The 26,898-nt window shown below is 45.1% G+C and overlaps 1 protein-coding gene and 1 long non-coding RNA gene across 18 annotated transcripts; one reads left to right on the forward strand and one right to left on the reverse strand.

Annotated features, from left to right (window-relative positions):
• The first annotated feature begins 22,214 nt into the window (after nucleotides 1-22,214).
• Nucleotides 22,215-23,989, forward strand: LOC127918802 (uncharacterized). Its single transcript, XM_052502022.1, has 4 exons — nucleotides 22,215-22,604; nucleotides 22,890-23,087; nucleotides 23,306-23,376; nucleotides 23,918-23,989. The coding sequence occupies exons 1-4, from the start codon at nucleotides 22,310-22,312 to the stop codon at nucleotides 23,987-23,989; spliced, it is 636 nt and encodes a 211-aa protein (XP_052357982.1). The 5' UTR covers nucleotides 22,215-22,309.
• A 214-nt stretch (nucleotides 23,990-24,203) lies between these two features.
• Nucleotides 24,204-26,595, reverse strand: LOC127918800 (uncharacterized). Of its 17 annotated transcripts, XR_008100839.1 has the most exons (6): nucleotides 26,351-26,595; nucleotides 26,083-26,280; nucleotides 25,442-25,546; nucleotides 24,628-24,694; nucleotides 24,461-24,562; nucleotides 24,204-24,326 (listed from the first exon to the last, which is right to left on the reverse strand). It is a non-coding gene; the product is annotated as an uncharacterized LOC127918800 (long non-coding RNA). The 17 variants fall into 17 exon arrangements; XR_008100831.1 differs by lacking the exon at nucleotides 24,204-24,326 and having other exon boundaries at nucleotides 24,369-24,562; XR_008100833.1 differs by lacking the exon at nucleotides 24,204-24,326 and having other exon boundaries at nucleotides 24,369-24,562; nucleotides 25,442-25,649.
• Nucleotides 26,596-26,898: the final 303 nt, after the last annotated feature.

A 26,898-nucleotide genomic window follows, 5' to 3' on the forward strand; every position in this document is an offset into this window, starting at 1 on the left:
ACAGTGTTAGGATGAACTGACTGGAGGAAACAGCACCTACAGGTAGCAGAAGAACAGTGTTAGGATCAACGCTATGAAGCTACAAGCTACTGTTAAAGACTAAAAAACAGGCCCCTTTACAATACACATGCTCTCCTATGCAATACACAGAATAGACCACAGATTGAACTCTGTCAAAATAACTTAAAATAAAATACATCTAATTTTTACCTTGAAATAATGGAGAACCATATGTTATCATCTGGAATTGATCAATATAGACCAATAATGTAAACGTTTACTCACTTAACAGTGTGATCAGAGCGATAAACAGCCTACTCATCCTAGGGTCTGGTGGAGACTGTCTGAGAGTAGCACAGCAGAGGGGTATTTCCACTCCAGCGTAGGAGCATAGAGTTAGAAAGAGGGCCCTCCCCTAGCTTCTGCCATCAAGGTTTCCGTGGACTTCTTCAATGATTACTGCCCATGCTACAACCTGCTTTGTGTCAACAAGCGCCCTCTACCCATCTCTATGTGTAGGAGGCCGTCATCATTTAACACCTTTGTTGAACCTCTTGATGCTCGTTTAGTCACTCGTGTGGGAAGCTCACACCACACCTGGGTTCAGATACTATTTGAAATCTTTCAAATACCTTGAGCGTTTGCTCTGGCCTGCCTGGATGGTTGCGGTTTGAGACCGTTCTATTGGTCCGTTTAGCCAGGCATGCTCAATCAAGCACCAATTTAACTATTTGAAATGATTTCAAATAGTATTTGAACCCATGTCTGTTCAGACCACATACAGAATAGGTGGAGATTGGTGCTGGACGATGTCCCAATCAAGACAATGTGTTTAGGTTGCTATCTGGTTGCCTGGTTACCCTTCAGACATTCCCTTTAATAAAACTTCTACTGGGGACCTTCCCTTTAATAGTACTTCTACTGGGGACATTGAATGGTATTGCTGCACTGTCTCATCTAATCACTTGCTAAGATCACACAGGTCATAAAGTCAGTGGAAACAGTTGTGGTTTTCTGCAGGCCTCCTACGCCCAACCACAGACTCACCTAAGCATGCACTTTGCAAACACACACACACACGCAGGCATGCACACACACACACACACACACACACACACACACACACACACACACACACACACACACACACACACACACACACACACACACACACACACACACACACACACACACACACACACACACACACACACACACACACACACACACACACACACACACAACAGGGTGTGGTTTACACACACACACACACACACACACACACACACACACACACACACACAACACACACACACACACACACACACACACACAGGTGTGTTTACACACACACAGAGGGTGTGGTTTACACACACAAGAGTGTGTGGTTTACATGGTACAGAGGGTGTGGTTTACATGGTAAGAGTGTGTGTTTATATGGTAAGAGGGTGTGGTTTATATGGTAAGAGGGGTGTGGTTTAGATGGTAAGAGGGTGTGGTTTAGATGGTAAGAGTGTGTGGTTTAGATGGTAAGAGGGTGTGGTTTAGATGGTAAGAGGGTGTGGTTTAGATGGTAAGAGGGTGTGGTTTAGATGGTAAGAGTGTGTGGTTTATATGGTAAGAGGGTGTGGTTTAGATGGTAAGAGGGTGTGGTTTAGATGGTAAGAGGGTGTGGTTTAGATGGTAAGAGGGTGTGGTTTAGATGGTAAGAGGGTGTGGTTTAGATGGTAAGAGGGTGTGGTTTAGATGGTGACAGAGATGACAGTGTACTGGTTGATGAGTTAAAACACAAACTGATATGAGTAGCAGAAAGGTCCTGTCACACCGTGTATTTTTCCCAACCAGAAGACAGCAGGAATGAGGAGCCGAAACATCTGGAGATCAACACCAGGATCCAGATCAGGTGAAGAGCGTTGGGCCAGTAACCGAAGGGTTGCTGGTTCGAATCCCTGAGCCCGCTATGTGGTGGCCTCCAGAGCAAATGGATTTTCAATTTTAGATTCAGCTACTAATGTATTTGGTGAATATATATACCTGTAATAAATATATTTTTTAATAAAATATTATATTGTTCTGTGGTATAATTAACTTGACTTCATTGTGTAACTCTTTTGAGAATGTGGTTGAAAGCTTTACTGAGCTACTTTCAGTAAACTTTAACAATAGGCTAGGTGTTTGTATGAAACCATGGAAACTGCTGTTGTCAAACTTTGTCAAGCACCTAGTTAATAACAAACACAATTTACCTGATGATTTCTGTGTTAATATGGAGGAATGGAAAATAATCTCTCTTTTGTTTTCTAGTGGTGCAGCTACGCTTTTTAGTAAATTTTTCTTCTTCTTCAGGCTAAGAAGAAATTCAACTCAATGGTACAGTTTGTGATAAAAGCACCACATTTGGTACCGAGGTGACTGCCAGAATAATGGAAACATTTGAGTAAATGAGGAATTCAAAAGTCTTACTGAAAGCATTGGCTACTGAAGGGTTCGAGGAGCATAAAAACTATTGAAACCTTATTCGCCCTATTAAAACACTTTGTGTTGGTGTTTCCTTTATTTTGGCAATTACCTGTAGATGTATGTATCTTTTGTATGTACCTGAAAAGGTATAGAGCCACCCTGGCGTACGTATGGCCCCGGCGCCCGTATGGCCCCGGCGTACGTATGGCCCCGGCGTACGTATGGCCCCGGTGTACGTATGGCCCCGCGTGCGTATGGCCCCGGAGGGCGTATGGCCCCGGTGTGCGTATGGCCCCGGAGCGCGTATGGCCCCGGCGTGCGTATGGCCCCGGGGCGTATGGCCCCGGTGTGCGTATGGCCCCGGCGTACGTATGGCCCCGGAGCGCGTATGGCCCCGGAGCGCGTATGGCCCCGGCGTACGTATGGCCTCGGCGCCCGTATGGCCCCGGCGTACGTATGGCCCGGCGTACGTATGGCCCCGGCGTACGTATGGCCCCGGCGTACGTATGGCCCCGGTGTACGTATGGCCCCGGTGTACGTATGGCCCCGGTGTACGTATGGCCCCGGTGTACGTATGGCCCCGGTGTACGTATGGCCCCGGTGTACGTATGGCCCCGGCGTACGTATGGCCCCGGCGTACGTATGGCCCCGGCGCGCGTATGGCCCCGGCGTACGTATGGCCCCGGTGTGCGTATGGCCCCGGGTGTACGTATGGCCCCGGCGTATGTATGGCCCCGGCGTATGTATGGCCCCGGTGTACGTATGGCCCCGGAGCGCGTATGGCCTCGGCGCCTGTATGGCCCCGGCGTACGTATGGCCTCGGCGTACGTATGGCCCCGGCGTACGTATGGCCCCGGTGTACGTATGGCCCCGGCGTACGTATGGCCCCGGTGTACGTATGGCCCCGGCGTACGTATGGCCCCGGCGTACGTATGGCCCCGGTGTACGTATGGCCCCGGCGTACGTATGGCCCCGGCGTACGTATGGCCCCGGTGTACGTATGGCCCCGGTGTACGTATGGCCCCGGCGTACGTATGGCCCCGGTGTACGTATGGCCCCGGCGTACGTATGGCCCCGGTGTACGTATGGCCCCGGTGTACGTATGGCCCCGGCGTACGTATGGCCTATATCGGTGGCCATATTAGGTCGTACCGGTATGTCAGCCTCTGAATACTACAGAAACACAACATTTTGGAATGAATAACAGACTAATGTTCATAACAAGAGACTATGGATGAAATTGATCAAAATATATGTTCAAAACATGAAAAAACAAACAAAAAACATATCTTCTGAAACATCAAATTAGACGAGAAATGTGATTTAAAAAAAGGCTTATTCGGGGGGAATTGAAACCATTTACTTGTGTTACAAAATGTAAATTAATAAATAAAACAAGTGTAGGTGCTTTGACATACAGTGTCCCTTTGCAATAATGACTAATTTGGGGTCCAAAATGACCCCCCGCTTTTATAGCCCCAAAAATATTGAAACTTTTTAGGGTTAAAAACTTGGAAAAAAAATGGAATAACTTTTTTTTTAAGGACTCGTATAAAAAAACTTCAGGTCTCATTTTCATGAGAGAGAGATTGGAAGTTTAAAATATTCCATAGAAAAATAAAGTATTACAAACTTCCTGTAATGGTGTATAGGTCTATCTAACTCTAACCTATCATAGGATGAATGGTATAGGTCTACCTAACTCTAACCTATCATAGGGTGGTATAGGTCTATCTAACTCTAACCTATCATAGGGTGGTATAGGTCTATCTAACTCTAACCTATCATAGGATGAATGGTATAGGTCTATCTAACTCTAACCTATCATAGGGTGGTATAGGTCTATCTAACTCTAACCTATCATAGGGTGGTATAGGTCTATCTAACTCTAACCTATCATAGGATGAATGGTATAGGTCTATCTAACTCTAACCTATCATAGGATGAATGGTATAGGTCTATCTAACTCTAACCTATCATAGGATGAATGGTATAGGTCTATCTAACTCTAACCTATCATAGGATGAATGGTATAGGTCTATCTAACTCTAACCTATCATAGGATGGATGGTATAGGTCTATCTAACTCTAACCTATCATAGGATGAATGGTATAGGTCTATCTAACTCTAACCTATCATAGGATGAATGGTATAGGTCTATCTAACTCTAATCTATCATAGGATGGATGGTATAGGTCTATCTAACTCTAACCTATCATAGGATGAATGGTATAGGTCTATCTAACTCTAACCTATCATAGGATGAATGGTATAGGTCTACCTAACTCTAACCTATCATAGGGTGGTATAGGTCTACCTAACTCTAACCTATCATAGGATGAATGGTATAGGTCTACCTAACTCTAACCTATCATAGGATGAATGGTATAGGTGTATCTAACTCTAACCTATCATAGGATGAATGGTATAGGTCTACCTAACTCTAACCTATCATAGGATGAATGGTATAGGTCTATCTAACTCTAACCTATCATAGGATGAATGGTATAGGTCTACCTAACTCTAACCTATCATAGGATGAATGGTATAGGTCTATCTAACTCTAACCTATCATAGGGTGGTATAGGTCTATCTAACTCGAACCTATCATAGGATGAATGGTATAGGTCTACCTAACTCTAACCTATCATAGGGTGGTATAGGTCTATCTAACTCTAACCTATCATAGGATGGATGGTATAGGTCTATCTAACTCTAATCTATCATAGGATGGTATAGGTCTATCTAACTCTAACCTATCATAGGATGAATGGTATAGGTCTATCTAACTCTAACCTATCATATGATGGATGGTATAGGTCTATCTAACTCTAATCTATCATAGGATGGTATAGGTCTATCTAACTCTAATCTATCATAGGATGGTATAGGTCTATCTAACTCTAACCTATCTTAGGATGGATTGTATAGGTCTATCTAACTCTAATCTATCATAGGATGAATGGTATAGGTCTATCTAACTCTAATCTATCATAGGATGAATGGTATAGGTCTATCTAACTCTAACCTATCATAGGATGGATGGTATAGGTCTATCTAACTCTAACCTATCATAGGATGAATGGTATAGGTCTATCTAACTCTAACCTATCATAGGATGAATGGTATAGGTCTATCTAACTCTAATCTATCATAGGATGGATGGTATAGGTCTATCTAACTCTAACCTATCATAGGATGAATGGTATAGGTCTATCTAACTCTAACCTATCATAGGATGAATGGTATAGGTCTACCTAACTCTAACCTATCATAGGGTGGTATAGGTCTACCTAACTCTAACCTATCATAGGATGAATGGTATAGGTCTACCTAACTCTAACCTATCATAGGATGAATGGTATAGGTGTATCTAACTCTAACCTATCATAGGATGAATGGTATAGGTCTACCTAACTCTAACCTATCATAGGATGAATGGTATAGGTCTACCTAACTCTAACCTATCATAGGATGGATGGTATAGGTCTATCTAACTCTAACCTATCATAGGATGAATGGTATAGGTCTATCTAACTCTAATCTATCATAGGATGAATGGTATAGGTCTACCTAACTCTAACCTATCATATGATGAATGGTATAGGTCTACCTAACTCTAACCTATCATAGGGTGGTATAGGTCTATCTAACTCTAACCTATCATAGGATGGATGGTATAGGTCTATCTAACTCTAACCTATCATAGGGTGGTATAGGTCTATCTAACTCTAACCTATCATAGGGTGGTATAGGTCTATCTAACTCTAACCTATCATAGGATGAATGGTATAGGTCTATCTAACTCTAACCTATCATAGGATGAATAGTATAGGTCTATCTAACTCTAACCTATCATAGGATGAATGGTATAGGTCTATCTAACTCTAACCTATCATAGGGTGGTATAGGTCTACCTAACTCTAACCTATCATAGGATGAATGGTATAGGTCTATCTAACTCTAACCTATCATAGGATGGATGGTATAGGTCTATCTAACTCTAACCTATCATAGGATGAATGGTATAGGTCTATCTAACTCTAATCTATCATAGGATGAATGGTATAGGTCTACCTAACTCTAACCTATCATATGATGAATGGTATAGGTCTACCTAACTCTAACCTATCATAGGGTGGTATAGGTCTATCTAACTCTAACCTATCATAGGATGGATGGTATAGGTCTATCTAACTCTAACCTATCATAGGGTGGTATAGGTCTATCTAACTCTAACCTATCATAGGGTGGTATAGGTCTATCTAACTCTAACCTATCATAGGATGAATGGTATAGGTCTATCTAACTCAAACCTATCATAGGATGAATAGTATAGGTCTATCTAACTCTAACCTATCATAGGATGAATGGTATAGGTCTATCTAACTCTAACCTATCATAGGGTGGTATAGGTCTACCTAACTCTAACCTATCATAGGATGAATGGTATAGGTCTATCTAACTCTAACCTATCATAGGATGAATGGTATAGGTCTATCTAACTCTAACCTATCATAGGATGAATAGTATAGGTCTATCTAACTCTAACCTATCATAGGATGAATGGTATAGGTCTATCTAACTCTAACCTATCATAGGGTGGTATAGGTCTACCTAACTCTAACCTATCATAGGATGAATGGTATAGGTCTATCTAACTCTAACCTATCATAGGATGGATGGTATAGGTCTATCTAACTCTAACCTATCATAGGATGAATGGTATAGGTCTATCTAACTCTAATCTATCATAGGATGAATGGTATAGGTCTACCTAACTCTAACCTATCATATGATGAATGGTATAGGTCTACCTAACTCTAACCTATCATAGGGTGGTATAGGTCTATCTAACTCTAACCTATCATAGGATGGATGGTATAGGTCTATCTAACTCTAACCTATCATAGGGTGGTATAGGTCTATCTAACTCTAACCTATCATAGGGTGGTATAGGTCTATCTAACTCTAACCTATCATAGGATGAATGGTATAGGTCTATCTAACTCTAACCTATCATAGGATGAATAGTATAGGTCTATCTAACTCTAACCTATCATAGGATGAATGGTATAGGTCTATCTAACTCTAACCTATCATAGGGTGGTATAGGTCTACCTAACTCTAACCTATCATAGGATGAATGGTATAGGTCTATCTAACTCTAACCTATCATAGGATGGATGGTATAGGTCTATCTAACTCTAACCTATCATAGGATGAATGGTATAGGTCTATCTAACTCTAACCTATCATAGGGTGGTATAGAACTCACTCTGCTGGTATTGATGGCTGGTATAGTTCTCACACTCTGCAGGTATTGATGGATGGTATAGTTCTCACACTCTGCTGGTATTGATGGATGGTATAGGTCTCACACACTGATGGTATTGATGAATGGTATAGGTCTCACTCTGATGGTATTGATGGCTGGTATAGGTCTCACACACTGATGGTATTGATGGCTGGTATAGGTCTCACACTCTGCTGGTATTGATGGCTGGTATTGGTCTCACACTCTGCTGGTATTGATGGATGGTATAGTTCTCACACTCTGCTGGTATTGATGGCTGGTATAGGTCTCACACTAAGCTGGTATTGATGGATGGTATAGGTCTCACTCTCTGCTGGTATTGATGGATGGTATAGGTCTCACACTGCTGGTATTGATGGATGGTATTGGTCTCACACTCTGCTGGTATTGATGGATGGTATAGTTCTCACACTCTGCTGGTATTGATGGCTGGTATAGGTCTCACACTAAGCTGGTATTGATGGATGGTATAGGTCTCACTCTCTGCTGGTATTGATGGATGGTATAGGTCTCACACTGCTGGTATTGATGAATGGTATAGTTCTCACACTCTGCTGGTATTGATGGATGGTATAGTTCTCACACTCTGCTGGTATTGATGGATGGTATAGGTCTCACACTCTGCTGGTATTGATGGATGGTATAGGTCTCACACTCTGCTGGTATTGATGGATGGTATAGGTCTCACTCTGCTGGTATTGATGGATGGTATAGGTCTCACACTCTGCTGGTATTGATGGCTGGTATAGGTCTCACACTCTGCTGGTATTGATGGATGGTATAGGTCTCACACTCTGCTGGTATTGATGGATGGTATAGGTCTCACTCTGCTGGTATTGATGGATGGTATAGGTCTCACACTCTGCTGGTATTGATGGATGGTATAGGTCTCACACTCTGCTGGTATTGATGGATGGTATAGGTCTCACTCTCTGCTGGTATTGATGGATGGTATAGGTCTCACTCTGCTGGTATTGATGGATGGTATAGGTCTCACACTCTGCTGGTATTGATGGATGGTATTGGTCTCACTCTGCTGGTATTGATGGATGGTATAGGTCTCACACTCTGCTGGTATTGATGGATGGTATAGGTCTCACACTCTGCTGGTATTGATGGATGGTATAGGTCTCACTCTGCTGGTATTGATGGATGGTATAGTTCTCACACTTTGATGGTATTGATGGCTGGTATAGGTCTCACACTCTGCTGGTATTGATGGATGGTATTGGTCTCACACTCTACTGGTATTGATGGATGGTATAGGTCTCTCACTCTGCTGGTATTGATGACTGGTATAGGTCTCACACTCTGATGGTATTGATGGATGGTATAGGTCTCTCACTCTGCTGGTTTTGATGGCTGGTATAGGTCTCACACTGCTGGTATTGATGGGTGGTATAGGTCTCACACTGATGGTATTGATGGATGGTATAGGTCTCACACTCTGATGGTATTGATGGATGGTATAGGTCTCACACTGCTGGTTTTGATGGCTGGTATAGGTCTCACACTGCTGGTTTTGATGACTGGTATAGGTCTCACACTCTGATGGTATTGATGGATGGTATAGGTCTCTCACTCTGCTGGTTTTGATGGCTGGTATAGGTCTCACACTGCTGGTATTGATGGGTGGTATAGGTCTCACACTGATGGTATTGATGGATGGTATAGGTCTCACACTCTGATGGTATTGATGGATGGTATAGGTCTCACACTGCTGGTTTTGATGGCTGGTATAGGTCTCACTCTTATGGTATTGATGGATGGTATAGGTCTCTCACTCTGCTGGTTTTGATGGCTGGTATAGGTCTCACACTGCTGGTATTGATGGGTGGTATAGGTCTCACACTGATGGTATTGATGGATGGTATAGGTCTCACACTCTGATGGTATTGATGGATGGTATAGGTCTCACACTGCTGGTATTGATGGGTGGTATAGGTCTCACACTCTGCTGGTATTGATGGCTGGTATAGGTCTCACACTCTGCTGGTATTGATGGATGGTATAGGTCTCACTCTCTACTGGTATTGATGGATGGTATTGGTCTCACACTCTGCTGGTATTGATGAATGGTATAGGTCTCACACTCTGCTGGTATTGATGGATGGTATAGGTCTCACACTCTGCTGGTATTGATGGATGGTATAGGTCTCACACTCTGCTGGTATTGATGGATGGTATAGGTCTCACACTCTGCTGGTATTGATGGATGGTATAGGTCTCACACTCTGCTGGTATTGATGGATGGTATAGGTCTCACTCTCTGCTGGTATTGATGGATGGTATAGGTCTCACTCTCTGCTGGTATTGATGGATGGTATAGGTCTCACTCTCTGCTGGTATTGATGGATGGTATTGGTCTCACAGCTATCAGAGGACAATAGGGAGCAATAACATAGAGCTATGGCAACAACAGAGAGCTATGGCAATAACAGAGAACTATGGCAACAACAGAGAACTATGGCAACAACAGAGAGCTATGGCAATAACAGAGAGCTATGGCAATAACAGAGAGCTATGGCAACAACAGAGAGCTATGGCAACAACAGAGAACTATGGCAACAACAGAGAACTATGGCAACAACAGAGAGCTATGGCAATAACAGAGAACTATGGCAATAACAGAGAGCTATGGCAACAACAGAGAACTATGGCAACAACAGAGAGCTGTGGCAACAACAGAGAGGTATGGCAACAACAGAGAGCTATGGCAATAACAGAGAGCTGTAGCAATAACATAGAGCTATGGTAACAACAGAGAACTATGGCAACAACAGAGAGCTATGGCAACAACAGAGAGCTATGGCAATAACAGAGAGCTATGGTAACAACAGAGCTATGGCAACAACAGAGAGCTATGGCAACAACAGAGAGCTATGGCAATAACAGAGAGCTATGGCAACAACAGAGCTATGGCAACAACAGAGAGCTGTAGCAACAACAGAGAGCTGTAGCAACAACAGAGAGCTGTACCACAACAGAGAGCTATGGCAACAACAGAGAGCTATGGCAACAACAGAGAGCTGTAGCAACAACAGAGACCTGTAAGCAACAACAGAGAGCTGTACCACAACAGAGAGCTGTAGCAACAACAGAGAGCTGTAACAACAACAGAGAGTTGTAGCAACAACAGAGAGCTGTAGCAACAACAGAGAGCTATGGCAACAACAGAGAGCTGTAGCAACAACAGAGAGCTATAGCAACAACAGAGACCTGTAGCAACAACAGAGAGCTGTAGCAACAACAGAGACCCGTAGCAACAACAGAGAGCTGTAGCAACAACAGAGAGCTATGGCAACAACAGAGAGCTGTACCAACAACAGAGAGCTGTAGCAACAACAGAGAGCTATGGCAACAACAGAGAGCTGTAGCAACAACAGAGAGCTGTAGTATGCCATCATCCTCCATAGACAAAGATAGGATGCGAAGTTACAGCACGTACACACTACACTCTTAGTGTCAGGTTTCACACAGACACGACGTCACTGGAAAATATTCAGCTTCTTTGAGGTGGTCGTTGTAGATAGCAACACCTAAATAGCAGCACATGGGGCGGCAGGGTAGCCCAGTGGTTAGAGCGTTGGACTAGTAACCAGACTAACTAGCAGCACATGGTCAAAGTCAACCTACTGCAACATCATTAAACACAACATGAAGAACCAAACAATAATTTTGATGTCACTTTGATCCTTGACAGAGAAGACTTGAGACAGAGACCTATCTTGAGACAGAGGCCTATCTTGAGACAGAGGCCTATCTTGAGACAGAGGCCTATCTTGAGACAGAGGTCTATCTTGAGACAGAGACCTATCTTGAGACAGAGGCCTATCTTGAGACAGAGACCTATCTTGAGACAGAGACCTATCTTGAGACAGAGACCTATCTTGAGACAGAGGTCTATCTTGAGACAGAGGTCTATCTTGAGACAGAGACCTATCTTGAGACAGAGACCTATCTTGAGACAGAGGCCTATCTTGAGACAGAGACCTATCTTGAGACAGAGACCTATCTTGAGACAGAGGCCTATCTTGAGACAGAGACCTATCTTGAGACAGAGGTCTATCTTGAGACAGAGACCTATCTTGAGACAGAGACCTATCTTGAGACAGAGACCTATCTTGAGACAGAGGTCTATCATGAGACAGAGGCCTATCTTGAGACAGAGGCCTATCTTGAGACAGAGACCTATCTTGAGACAGAGACCTATCTTGAGACAGAGGCCTATCATGAGACAGAGACCTATCTTGAGACAGAGGTCTATCTTGAGACAGAGGTCTATCTTGAGACAGAGACCTATCTTGAGACAGAGGTCTATCTTGAGACAGAGACCTATCTTGAGACAGAGGCCTATCATGAGACAGAGACCTATCTTGAGACAGAGGCCTATCTTGAGACAGAGACCTATCTTGAGACAGAGACCTATCTTGAGACAGAGGCCTATCTTGAGACAGAGACCTATCTTGAGACAGAGACCTATCTTGAGACAGAGACCTATCTTGAGACAGAGACCTATCTTGAGACAGAGACCTATCTTGAGACAGAGACCTATCTTGAGACAGAGGTCTATCTTGAGACAGAGGCCTATCTTGAGACAGAGACCTATCTTGAGACAGAGACCTATCTTGAGACAGAGACCTATCTTGAGACAGAGACCTATCTTGAGACAGAGACCTATCTTGAGACAGAGACCTATCTTGAGACAGAGACCTATCTTGAGACAGAGACCTATCTTGTGACAGAGACCTATCATGTGACTTGACTAAAACCATGTGATCAAAGGTCATGCAGATGTTGATGAATTCGCTGCAGTTGCTTCTCACCAACTGGACCATGTCACCATCACCTGCATTGTGGGAGGGACTATTTGTCAACCAATCATTGGGCTGTTTTTGTTTGACCTATTGGAACGTGGTGACAGACGTGACTGAAACAGGAACCTCCTTGTCGTGATTCTCAAGCTTTAAGGGATATAAATGAAAGTGATATTTATGACCTCTCTCTAACCAGTTAATTATACACACGTTATGTTTTCAGTTTGTCAGTGAGTGATATGGGGCTATAATAAAGTTTATTTACACATTTATAAAGAAAAACCTTTAGAAACACCAGCAGCTGTGTTGACAATGTCATGTTGAAACAGCCAGAAACTACAACCAGAAACTACAATAACCATAATGCTCTATAGAGGATGTGTTGACACTGTCATGTTGAAACAGCCAGAAACTACAACCAGAAACTACAATAACCATAATGCTCTATAGAGGATGTGTTGACACTGTCATGTTGAAACAGCCAGAAACTACAACCAGAAACTACAATAACCATAATGCTCTATAGAGGATGTGTTGACACTGTCATGTTGAAACAGCCAGAAACTACAACCAGAAACTACAATAACCATAATGCTCTATAGAGGATGTGTTGTCACTGTCATGTTGAAACAGCCAGAAACTACAACCAGAAACTACAATAACCATGATGCTCTATAGAGGGTGTGTTGTCACTGTCATGTTGAAACAGCCAGAAACTACAACCAGAAACTACAATAACCATGATGCCCTAATAAGGATGTGACTGAAACACCAGCAGCTGTGTTGACACTGTCATGTTGAAACAGCCAGAAACTACAACCAGAAACTACAATAACCATAATGCTCTATAGAGGATGTGTTGTCACTGTCATGTTGAAACAGCCAGAAACTACAACCAGAAACTACAATAACCATGATGCTCTATACATTTACATTTACATTTAAGTCATTTAGCAGACGCTCTTATCCAGAGCGACTTACAAATTGGTGCAAACACCTATGACGCCCAGTGGAACAGCCACTTGCATCTAAATCTTGTTGGGGGAGAAGGGGGTGAGAAGGATTACTTACCCTTACTTACCCTATCCTAGGTATAGGTATAGAGGGTGTGTTGTCACTGTCATGTTGAAACAGCCAGAAACTACAACCAGAAACTACAATAACCATGATGCTCTATAGAGGATGTGTTGACACTGTCATGTGTATCTGACTCTTGCTGTTGTAAAACCACTACAGTGTCCATCTTTCTACTGTGGCAGATGAACCTCCCTCAACTTCTCTCACCCACTTTCATCTCCAGTTTGCAGCCAGACTTGAAGGTAGCCAGAAACTACAACCAGAAACTACAATGACCATGATGCTCTGGAGTGGATGAGACGGTACATCCAAGCCAGATGTATTTTAACAGCTAAACCAAATGTAGTTCTTTGTCTTTGTGGATGTATTTCTGTATCTAACAATCTCTTTTTATTCAGGATTAGTAGGACAACAAATAGTACATAAACAGAGTGAGAAATTCACTCAGTGTGAAAGTTCAGCAACACCATGGCAACGGCAACAGGAAGTCAGTGTGGGTTTCCTGTGTACTGTGTGAGGGTGTGCATATGATGATTGCATATGTATGCAGAGTCCTTTTTGTGTAGTTGTGGTTTACTCAGCTAGTGCTGCTGCTCTGTAGGGAGGGGTTAAGCGGGGGCTGGGTTTCAGGTTTGAGGGGTTAAGGGGGGGCCTGTGGAGGAGTTTCAGAGTAGCTGGGTCTGTCAGTAACAGTATCAGAGTAGCTGGGTCTGTCAGTATCAGTATCAGAGTAGCTGGGTCTGTCAGTAACAGAGTAGCTGGGTCAGTCAGTAACAGTATCAGAGTAGCTGGGTCTGTCAGTATCAGTATCAGAGTAGCTGGGTCTGTCAGTAACAGTATCAGAGTAGCTGGGTCTGTCAGCATCAGTATCAGAGTAGCTGGGTCTGTCAGTACCAGTATCAGAGTAGCTGGGTCTGTCAGTAACAGTATCAGAGTAGCTGGGTCTGTCAGTATCAGTATCAGAGTAGCTGGTTCTGTCAGTAACAGTATCAGAGTAGCTGGGTCTGTCAGTATCAGTATCAGAGTAGCTGGGTCTGTCAGTAACAGTATCAGAGTAGCTGGGTCTGTCAGTATCAGTATCAGAGTAGCTGGGTCTGTCAGTATCAGTATCAGAGTAGCTGGTTCTGTCAGTAACAGTATCAGAGTAGCTGGGTCTGTCAGTAACAGTATCACAGTAGCTGGGTCTGTCAGTAACAGAGTAGCTGGGTCTGTCAGTAACAGAATAGCTGGGTCTGTCAGTAACAGTATCAGAGTAGCTGGGTCTGTCAGTAACAGTATCAGAGTAGCTGGGTCTGTTAGTATCAGAATAGCTGGGTCTGTCAGTATCAGAGTAGCTGGGTCTGTCAGTATCAGTATCAGAGTAGCTGGGTCTGTCAGTATCAGTATCAGAGTAGCTGGGTCTGTCAGTATCAGTATCAGAGTAGCTGGGTCTGTCAGTATCAGTATCAGAGTAGCTGGGTCTGTCAGTATCAGTATCAGAGTAACTGGGTCTGTCAGTAACAGTATCAGAGTAGCTGGGTCTGTCAGTAACAGTATCAGAGTAACTGGGTCTGTCAGTAACAGTATCAGAGTAGCTGGGTCTGTCAGTAACAGTATCAGAGTAGCTGGGTCTGTCAGTAGCAGTATCAGAGTAGCTGGGTCTGTCAGTAACAGTGTAGCTGGGTCTGTCAGTAACAGTATCAGAATAGCTGGTTCTGTCAGTAACAGAGTAGCTGGGTCTGTCAGTAACAGAGTAGCTGGGTCTGTCAGTAACAGAGTAGCTGGGTCTGTCAGTAACAGTATCAGAGTAGCTGGGTCTGTCAGTAACAGAGTAGCTGGGTCTGTCAGTAACAGAGTAGCTGGGTCTGTCAGTAACAGTATCGGAGTAGCTGGGTCTGTCAGTATCAGTATCAGAGTAGCTGGGTCTGTCAGTAACAGTATCAGAGTAGCTGGGTCTGTCAGTAACAGAGTAGCTGGGTCTGTCAGTATCAGTATCAGAGTAGCTGGGTCTGTCAGTAACAGTATCAGAGTAGCTGGGTCTGTCAGTAACAGAGTAGCTGGGTCTGTCAGTAACAGTATCAGAGTAGCTGGGTCTGTCAGTAACAGTATCAGAGTAGCTGGGTCTGTCAGTAACAGAGTAGCTGGGTCTGTCAGTAACAGTATCAGAGTAGCTGGATCTGTTAGTAACAGTATCAGAGTAGCTGGGTCTGTCAGTATCAGTATCAGAGTAGCTGAGTCTGTCAGTATCAGAGTAGCTGGGTCTGTCAGTAACAGTATCAGAGTAGCTGGGTCTGTCAGTAACAGTATCAGAGTAGCTGGGTCTGTCAGTAACAGTATCAGAGTAGCTGGGTCTGTCAGTAACAGTATCAGAGTAGCTGGGTCTGTCAGTATCAGAGTAGCTGGGTCTGTCAGTAACAGTATCAGAGTAGCTGGGTCTGTCAGTATCAGAGTAGCTGGGTCTGTCAGTATCAGTATCAGAGTAGCTGGGTCTGTCAGTAACAGTATCAGAGTAGCTGGGTCTGTCAGTATCAGTATCAGAGTAGCTGGGTCTGTCAGTATCAGTATCAGAGTAGCTGGGTCTGTCAGTATCAGTATCAGAGTAGCTGGGTCTGTCAGTAACAGTATCAGAGTAGCTGGGTCTGTCAGTAACAGTATCAGAGTAGCTGGGTCTGTCAGTAACAGTATCAGAGTAGCTGGGTCTGTCAGTATCAGAGTAGCTGGGTCTGTCAGTAACAGTATCAGAGTAGCTGGGTCTGTCAGTAACAGTATCAGAGTAGCTGGGTCTGTCAGTAACAGTATCAGAGTAGCTGGGTCTGTCAGTAACAGTATCAGAGTAGCTGGGTCTGTCAGTAACAGTATCAGAGTAGCTGGGTCTGTCAGTATCAGTATCAGAATAGCTGGGTCTGTCAGTAACAGTATCAGAGTAGCTGGGTCTGTCAGTATCAGTATCAGAGTAGCTGGGTCTGTCAGTAACAGTATCAGAGTAGCTGGGTCTGTCAGTATCAGTATCAGAGTAGCTGGGTCTGTCAGTAACAGTATCAGAGTAGCTGGGTCTGTCAGTAACAGTATCAGAGTAGCTGGGTCTGTCAGTAACAGTAACAGAGTAGCTGGGTCTGTCAGTAACAGTAACAGAGTAGCTAGGTCTGTCAGTAACAGTAACAGAGTAGCTGGGTCTGTCAGTAACAGTAACAGACTAGCTGGGTCTGTCAGTAACAGTAACAGAGTAGCTGGGTCTGTCAGTAACAGAGTAGCTGGGTCTGTCAGTAACAGTATCAGAGTAGCTGGGTCTGTCAGTATCAGAGTAGCTGGGTCTGTCAGTATCAGTATCAGACTAGCTGGGTCTGTCAGTAACAGTAACAGAGTAGCTGGGTCTGTCAGTATCAGTATCAGAGTAGCTGGGTCTGTCAGTATCAGTATCAGAGTAGCTGGGTCTGTCAGTAACAGTATCAGAGTAGCTGGGTCTGTCAGTAACAGTATCAGAGTAGCTGGGTCTGTCAGTAACAGTATCAGAGTAGCTGGGTCTGTCAGTAACAGAGTAGCTGGGTCTGTCAGTATCAGTATCAGAGTAGCTGGGTCTGTCAGTAACAGTATCAGAGTAGCTGGGTCTGTCAGTAACAGTATCAGAGTAGCTGGGTCTGTCAGTAACAGTATCAGAGTAGCTGGGTCTGTCAGTAACAGTATCAGAGTAGCTGGGTCTGTCAGTAACAGTATCAGAGTAGCTGGGTCTGTCAGTAACAGTAACAGAGTAGCTAGGTCTGTCAGTAACAGTAACAGAGTAGCTGGGTCTGTCAGTAACAGTAACAGACTAGCTGGGTCTGTCAGTAACAGTAACAGAGTAGCTGGGTCTGTCAGTAACAGAGTAGCTGGGTCTGTCAGTAACAGTATCAGAGTAGCTGGGTCTGTCAGTATCAGAGTAGCTGGGTCTGTCAGTATCAGTATCAGACTAGCTGGGTCTGTCAGTAACAGTAACAGAGTAGCTGGGTCTGTCAGTATCAGTATCAGAGTAGCTGGGTCTGTCAGTATCAGTATCAGAGTAGCTGGGTCTGTCAGTAACAGTATCAGAGTAGCTGGGTCTGTCAGTAACAGTATCAGAGTAGCTGGGTCTGTCAGTAACAGTATCAGAGTAGCTGGGTCTGTCAGTAACAGAGTAGCTGGGTCTGTCAGTATCAGTATCAGAGTAGCTGGGTCTGTCAGTATCAGTATCAGAATAGCTGGGTCTGTCAGTAACAGTATCAGAATAGCTGGGTCTGTCAGTATCAGAGTAGCTGGGTCTGTCAGTAACAGTATCAGAATAGCTGGGTCTCTCTCTCTCTCTCTCTCTCTCTCTCTCTCTCTCTCTCTCTCTCTCTCTCTCTTAGTCTCTCTCTCTCTCTCTCTTAGTCTCTCTCTCTGCCACCCTCTCTTTCTCTGACCCCCCCTCTCTGCCTGGTCTCCCCTCTCTCTCTTTCCAGAGACACACACACACACCAGCGTAAGCCACAGCAGGTGACCAAGTGACGTGTGACAGTGATGGAAAACAATTGTGGTTTTGTGGTTTCTGCACCAAACCACCCCCTCCCTCCCAGAGGACAGAGAGGCAGAGGTAACACGCACACGCACACACACACACACACACACACACACACACACACACACACACACACACACACACACACACACACACACACACACACACACACACACACACACACACACACACACACACACACATTTGCAGGCCACAGTAGCGCTGGTGAAGCAGTTGACACGTGACAAGAAGATAGGTACTGATTGTGGTTTGTACAGACTTGAATAGCATTTAACCCCTCAGTCCTCCCCTCAAACCTGAAACCCAGGCCCCCCTTAACCCCTCAGTCCTCCCCTCAGACCTGAAAACCAGGCCCCCCTTAACCCCTCAGTCCTCCCCTACAGACCTGAAACCCAGGCCCCCTTAACCCCTCAGACCTGAAACCCAGGCCCCCTTAACCCCTCAGACCTGAAACCCAGGCCCCCTTTACCCCTCAGACCTGAAACCCAGGCCCCCCTTAACCCCTCAGACCTGAAACCCATGCCCCCCTTAACCCCTCAGACCTGAAACCCAGGACCCCTTAACCCCTCAGACATGAAACCTTGGCCCCCCCAAACCCGTCAGTCGTCCCCTCAAACCTGAAACCCAGGCCCTTAACCCCTCTGTCCTCCCCTCAGACCTGAAACCCAGGCCCCCCTTAACCCCTCTGTCCTCCCCTCAGACCTGAAACCCAGGCCCCCCTTAACCCCTCAGTCCTCCCCTCAGACCTGAAACCCAGGCCCCCCTTAACCCCTCAGACCTGAAACCCAGGTCCCCCTTAACCCCTCAGTCCTCCCCTCAGACCTGAAACCCAGGCCCCCCTTAAACCCTCAGTCCTGAAACCAGGCCCCCCTTAACCCCCCAGACCTGAAACCCAGGCCCCCCTTAACCCCTCTGTCCTCCCCTCAGACTTGACACCCAGGCCCCCCTTAACCCCTCTGTCCTCCCCTCAGACTTGACACCCAGGCCCCCCTTAACCCCTCAGTCCTCCCCTCAGACCTGAAACCCAGGCCCCCCTTAACCCCCCAGACCTGAAACCCAGTTCCCCCTTCAACACTCAGTCCTCCCCTCAGACCTGAAACCCAGGCCCCCCTTAACCCCTGACCTGAAACCAGTCCCCCTCCCCTGACCTGAAACCCAGGCCCCCCTTAACCCCTCAGACCTGAAACCCAGCCCCACCTTAACCCCTCAGTCCTCCCCTCTGACCTGAAACCCAGGCCCCCCTTAACCCCTCAGTCCTCCCCTCAGACCTGAAACCCAGGCCCCCCTTAACCCCTCAGACCTGAAACCCAGGCCCCCTTAACCCCTCAGACCTGAAACCCAGGCCCCCTTAACCCCTCAGACCTGAAAACCAGGCCCCCTTAACCCCTCAGACCTGAAACCCAGGCCCCCTTAACCCCTCAGTCCTCCCCTCAGTCCTGAAACCAGTCCCCCTTAACCCCTCAGACCTGAAAACCAGGCCCCCTTAACCCCTCAGTCCTCCCCTCAGTCCTGAAACCAGTCCCCCTTAACCCCTCTGACCTGAAACCCAGGCCCCCTTAACCCCTCTGTCCTCCCCTCAGACCTGAAACCCAGGCCCCCTTAACCCCTCAGTCCTCCCCTCAGACCTGAAACCCAGGCCCCCTTAACCCCTCAGACCTGAAACCCAGGCCCCCTTAACCCCTCTGACCTGAAACCCAGGCCCCCCTTAACCCCTCTGACCTGAAACCCAGGCCCCCCTTAACCCCTCAGACCTGAAACCCAGGCCCCCTTAACCCCTCAGACCTGAAACCCAGGCCCCCTTAACCCCTCTGACGTGAAACCCAGGCCCCCTTAACCCCTCTGTCCTCCCCTCAGACCTGAAACCCAGGCCCCCCTTAACCCCTCAGACCTGAAACCCAGGCCCCCCTTAACCCCTCTGACCTGAAACCCAGGCCCCCCTTAACCCCTCAGACCTGAAACCCAGGCCCCACTTAACCCCTCTGACCTGAAACCCAGGCCCCCTTAACCCCTCTGACCTGAAACCCAGGCCCCCTTAACCCCTCTGACCTGAAACCCAGGCCCCACTTAACCCCTCTGACCTGAAACCCAGGCCCCACTTAACCCCTCTGGCCTGAAACCCAGGCCCCCCTCAACCCCTCTGATGTGAAACCCAGGCCCCCCTTAACCCCTCTGTCCTCCCCTCAGACCTGAAACCCAGGCCCCCCTTAACCCCTCTGACCTGAAACACATGTAAACATAAACATACATTGACCACTACTAATGTTGATAAGTCTGATATTATGATGTTGACATTACAGTACTCATATAAGAGCCAGTCATTGATTGGCTGAGGGGACACACTCAGTACACAAGAAACTCACACTGACTTCCTGTTGTTGTTGCCATGGTGATGTCATTCAGCCTGAGGAATAGAGTCCAAACATTGTTATTACAAGTTAATCTGTCACATAAATCTCTCCCCTTCACACATACTGACCAGAGTGTGGATGTTAACCTATGGGCCACTGTTCATTGATAAACACAGAGATCATTCATCTGATTGTTGTAACAAGTACTGTTTAACACCTGGTATATAGCACATACTCCAATGCATCTTGGGTATTGTAGTTAACTATTATCTCCACCATAGTTACGTGTTTTAAATACAAAGATCCATCATGAAAAGTAACATAGATTCAGAATCTCTAGTCACGTTGTGTCCTTTGACCTCGTGGGTCTCCATGACAACAGTGTTGTGGTGTGAACCACAGGACCAGGGACAACAACGGTCTGTTCCTGTTTAAAGAGGGACCAAGATGTCAGTCTCTAAAAGTCACACCCCCTAAACTAGATGACATCATAACTAGTTGATATCGACTGGCTCAGGATTTATACTGTTATTCTAATCCAGTAAACTACAGGTTTGATGCTTTCTGACTAAAGCTGATTGGTCAACTTTAGGCCTCTGTCTCTGAAGATTTACTTCAAAGGTCAAAATCAACTTGTAATCTGCATATCTGCGTTTTTTTAAAAGATGTTGAATTGATCGCCCTCTGATGCCCATCAGTGTTGCTCAGTGTAAACCACCTCAAACAAGCGGAATGTTTTCCATTGACGTCACCTTTGTTGTGAAACCTGTCGACCTCGATGCTCGACCCTCCTCTTCCTGTCACAATATGGGTTTCAGAGAGAAGGACCGCGAGCTGAAAACTTTCCACTCGATCGAACCAATCGCTGCTCGTATGTCCTTTCATGGTAAAGTACATCTAGTCATGAACACGGAAATACGCAGCAAAGACCTTGTTACTCAAAGACCCAGCTACTCTCTGACAGTCACCATCAGACCATCAGACCACCAGATGGACAGGCTGTGTGTCGCTCTGATTACATTCCTATGTGAGTAACTTTTTTACTGGGCCTTATAGCTGGATGATAGATGATTACAAGATGTGGTTTTATGGTTGAACAGATTTGTTATGTTATTATTGTGATGACTGTGGAAAGCTCTGTTGTTGCCATAGCTCTCTGTTAATATTGTCCTCTGATAGCTGAGGAGCTGTTTCCTCCAGTCAGTTCAAACACTGTTCCTCTGCTACCTGTAGGTGCTGTTTCCTCCAGATTCATCAGTCAGTTCATCCTAACACTGTTCCTCTGCTACCTGTAGGTGCTGTTTCCTCCAGTCAGTTCATCCTAACACTGTTCCTCTGCTACCTGTAGGTGCTGTTTCCTCCAGTCAGTTCATCCTAACACTGTTCCTCTGCTACCTGTAGGTGCTGTTTCCTCCAGTCAGTTCATCCTAACACTGTTCCTCTGCTACCTGTAGGTGCTGTTTCCTCCAGTCAGTTCATCCTAACACTGTTCCTCTGCTACCTGTAGGTGCTGTGTCCTCCAGTCAGTTCATCCTAACACTGTTCCTCTGCTACCTGTAGGTGCTGTTTCCTCCAGTCAGTTCATCCTAACACTGTTCCTCTGCTACCTGTAGGTGCTGTTTCCTCCAGTCAGTTCATCCTAACACTGTTCCTCTGCTACCTGTAGATGCTGTTTCCTCCAGTCAGGATGGGATCTCTGCAGCAGAGGTGGAGCTGAGAGTCAGACCAGGAGACAACATCACTCTCTACTGTGACTGTATCATAACTACTGGAGTTTACATTATGTGGTATAGGAACTGTTCTCACAAGTACCAGCCTCCTCTAGTTATTTCAATGTCCAACGTTAACCAAAATCTTCTTCTTTCTAATAATCCCAACCGTTTCCCTGGATATAATGTGGTGTGGAACCCCTCTAACAACTCCTATGATCTACTGATTGAGAACATCACTGAATCTGACCTGGGACTCTACTACTGTGGGACTGTGGAGAACAATGTAGTGGATGATGGAGGTAAAGGAGGAATTAAACAGAAAGAGTTGTACCACTATGGAAACATCACCACTAGGATTTCACTTGGTAAGAACAGTTATTATTCTGTCTTTATCTTCTGTCTGTATCTTTGGTGTTATTCATATTGTATTAGTATTGGTGTGTCTGGGTTCCTTTAACGAGAGGTTGAGTTGGAAGGAATGCCAAAGAATGCAACTTATTTTGAATGAACCCTCTGAGACTAATCTAAACTCATCATATGTCTCCTAAAACAGTTTAAACAACCAAGAGTCATGACTAACAATATATTGTTGAGAAGATCTTGATTGTTTCTAATAGGGTAGTTATGTTTCTGTTTAATGTTGTGTCCAGACATCAGTTCTCCTGAGTCCTCCTCCTCCCCTCCTGAGTCCTCCTCCTCCTCTCCTCCTCCTGAGTCCTCCTCCTCCTCCCCTCCTCCTGTAGACTGTGGTCTGTGTTGGATGTTGCTGTTCAGCCTGTGTCCTGTGTCTGCTCTCCTCTCCTCTCTCCTCTCCTCCTTCTGTGTCTACTCCTTCTGCAGAACAACAGGTAAACAAACACATTCTCACTTTCCCTCAGTCAGGATTCACTTATCACTAATTCATGTTTTAAGTCTGAGCATTACTAATCAATCTAAGATATTTTGCAAATAATTTCATTTTTTATGATTTTGACCACAATAAGTAAACATCTACTATATTTTAACTGATATGTCCTAGTTTAACCTCAAACTTGGTGTTTTAATGGTGATAACTCTTCCTCTGCAGCTCCAACTGAGACTCAGGTTCCTCTGAACAGGACGACCACCAGGGGAAGTGACAGCAGAGAGCAGACTACAGTCAGAGTGGGTGTTGTAGTTTTATTTTGGGTAGCCATCTTGATTTGTAGTCCATGTGTTTGGTAACCCTAGCCATATTGAAAGAGTATTTTTTCAAGTGGCAGATAGAATCATTAAAATAGAAGGTAAAGAGCAGTAAACATAATATATAATAATAATGTAATATATATTTAATAATTTTAACAGATTATTTAAATAATCTCTCTCTCTCTCTCTGACTACAGTACCTACGCATCATTTAAATCCAGCATTCTCCGAACTCTCCGTCAAAACCAGCAGAGTGAGACCCATTACCAGCCTTCAAAACCAGCTCTCTGAGACCCTTCCAGCCTTCAATACCAGCTCTGTGAGACCCTCTCCAGCCTCTCAAAACCAGCTCTCTGAGACCCATTACCTCTTTCAAAACCTCTGAGACCCTTACCAGCCTCTCAAAACCAGCTCTCTCTCCTCTCTCTCTCTCTCAAAACCAGCAGAGTGAGACCCTTCCAGCTCTCTCAAAACCAGCAGAGTGAGACCCATTCTCAGCCTTCTCTACCAGCAGAGTGAGACCCTTACCAGCCTTCAAAACCAGCTCCTGAGACCCTCTCCGCCAGCCTTCAATACCAGCAGATGAGACCCATTACCAGCCTTCAAAACCAGCAGAGGAGACCCATTACGCCCGTTGGATATCCGTCAGGGACAGACCAGACCAAAAAGAGGAAGAGACCCAAGAATTGACCAGCCTCAGACATCAATACCAGCAGAGTGAGACATATACAAGCTATCAATACCAGCTATTAAGACCATACCAGCCAAAACCACCAGCAGTGTGAGACCTATTACCAGCCTTCAATACCAGCAGAGTGAGACCCATTACCAGCCTTCAATACCAGCAGTGTGAGACCCATTACCAGCCATCAATACCAGCAGAGTGAGACCTATACCATCCATCAATACCAGCAGAGTGAGACCTATTACCAGCCTTCAAACCAGCAGAGTGAGACCTATACCATCCATCAATACCAGCAGAGTGAGACCTATTACCAGCCTTCAATACCAGCAGAGTGAGACCCATTACCAGCCATCAATACCAGCAGAGTGAGACCCATTACCAGCCTTCAATACCAGCAGAGTGAGACCCATTACCAGCCTTCAATACCAGCAGAGTGAGACCCATTACCAGCCTTCAAAACCAGCAGAGTGAGACCTATACCAGCCATCAATACCAGCAGAGTGAGACCTTACCAGCCTTCAATACCAGCAGAGTGAGACCCATTACCAGCCATCAATACCAGCAGAGTGAGACCTATACCAGCCATCAATACCAGCAGAGTGAGACCTATACCATCCATCAATACCAGCAGAGTGAGACCTATACCATCCATCAATACCAGCAGAGTGAGACCATTACCAGCCATCAATACCAGCAGAGTGAGACCCATTACCAGCCATCAAAACCAGCAGAGTGAGACCCATTACCAGCCATCAATACCAGCAGAGTGAGACCCATTACCAGCCTTCAATACCAGCAGAGTGAGACCTATACCATCCATCAATACCAGCAGAGTGAGACCCATTACCAGCCATCAATACCAGCAGAGTGAGACCGTCTGCTACCAGCCTTCAAATGTACCAGCAAATGTAAAGACCTATACCATCCATCAATACCAGCAGAGTGAGACCTATTACCAGCCTTCAATACCAGCAGAGTGTGAGACCTATACCATCCATCAATACCAGCAGAGTGTGAGACCTATACCAGCCATCAATACCAGCAGAGTGAGACCTATACCAGCCATCAATACCATCAGAGTGTGAGACCTATACCATCCATCAATACCAGCAGAGTGAGACCTATACCAGCCATCAATACCAGCAGAGTGAGACCTATACAGCCATCAATACCAGCAGAGTGTGAGACCTATACCAGCCATCAATACCAGCAGAGTGTGAGACCGTCTCATAAATGACCAGCAGAGTGAGACCTATACCAGCCATCAATACCAGCAGAGTGAGACCTATACCAGCCATCAATACCATCAGAGTGAGACCTATACCAGCCATCAATACCAGCAGAGTGTGAGACCTATACCATCCATCAATACCATCAGAGTGTGAGACCTATACCATCCATCAATACCAGCAGAGTGTGAGACCTATACCAGCCATCAATACCATCAGAGAGTGAGACCTATACCATCCATCAATACCAGCAGAGTGTGAGACCTATACCATCCATCAATACCAGCAGAGTGAGACCTATACCAGCCATCAATACCATCAGAGTGTGAGACCTATACCATCCATCAATACCAGCAGAGTGAGACCTATACCAGCCATCAATACCATCAGAGTGAGACCTATACCAGCCATCAATACCAGCAGAGTGAGACCTATACCAGCCATCAATACCATCAGAGTGAGACCTATACCAGCCATCAATACCATCAGAGTGAGACCTATACCAGCCATCAATACCAGCAGAGTGAGACCTATACCATCCATCAATACCAGCAGAGTGAGACCTATACCATCCATCAATACCATCAAAGTGTGAGACCTATACCATCCATCAATACCATCAGAGTGTGAGACCTATACCAGCCATCAATACCATCAGAGTGAGACCTATACCAGCCATCAATACCAGCAGAGTGAGACCTATACCATCCATCAATACCATCAGTGTGAGACCTATACCAGCCATCAATACCATCAGAGTGAGACCTATACCATCCATCAATACCATCAGAGTGAGACCTATACCAGCCATCAATACCATCAGAGTGAGACCTATACCAGCCATCAATACCATCAGAGTGAGACCTATACCAGCCATCAATACCATCAGAGTGAGACCTATACCAGCCATCAATACCATCAGAGTGAGACCTATACCAGCCATCAATACCATCAGAGTGAGACCTATACCAGCCATCAATACCATCAGAGTGTGAGACCTATACCAGCCATCAATACCATCAGAGTGTGAGACCTATACCAGCCATCAATACCATCAGAGTGAGACCTATACCAGCCATCAATACCATCAGAGTGTGAGACCTATACCATCCATCAATACCATCAGAGTGTGAGACCTATACCAGCCATCAATACCATCAGAGTGAGACCTATACCAGTCATCAATACCATCAGAGTGAGACCTATACCAGTCATCAATACCATCAGAGTGAAACTGATACCATTATTGATCAGGGAGGACAAGGTATTACAGCTGTGATTGTATCAGTTATTATGTTTGTTTTTACTTTGGTCTGTATTCTTTCATTCACGCAATTTACCTTTTAATAATAATAACAATAGTTATTTTAAAATGTTGTTTTTAAGCTCAGAGAATATATTTAAATATATTTTGATATAGTTTCAGTTTGGAAGTTTCATTGTTGGTTTATCATTGTAATTCATGTTTGCAGTTTATTGATGTGTTTTAAAAGTAATTCTCAATAAATATTGATTCAGTTTCATTAGATTTGATTTCATTATTTAATTTTCTCCCACTATGTCAGGGGTATTGAACTCTGA

The sequence above is a fragment of the Oncorhynchus keta genome, unplaced genomic scaffold (genome assembly GCF_023373465.1).
Source record: "Oncorhynchus keta strain PuntledgeMale-10-30-2019 unplaced genomic scaffold, Oket_V2 Un_contig_1490_pilon_pilon, whole genome shotgun sequence".
NCBI lineage: Eukaryota > Metazoa > Chordata > Actinopteri > Salmoniformes > Salmonidae > Oncorhynchus > Oncorhynchus keta.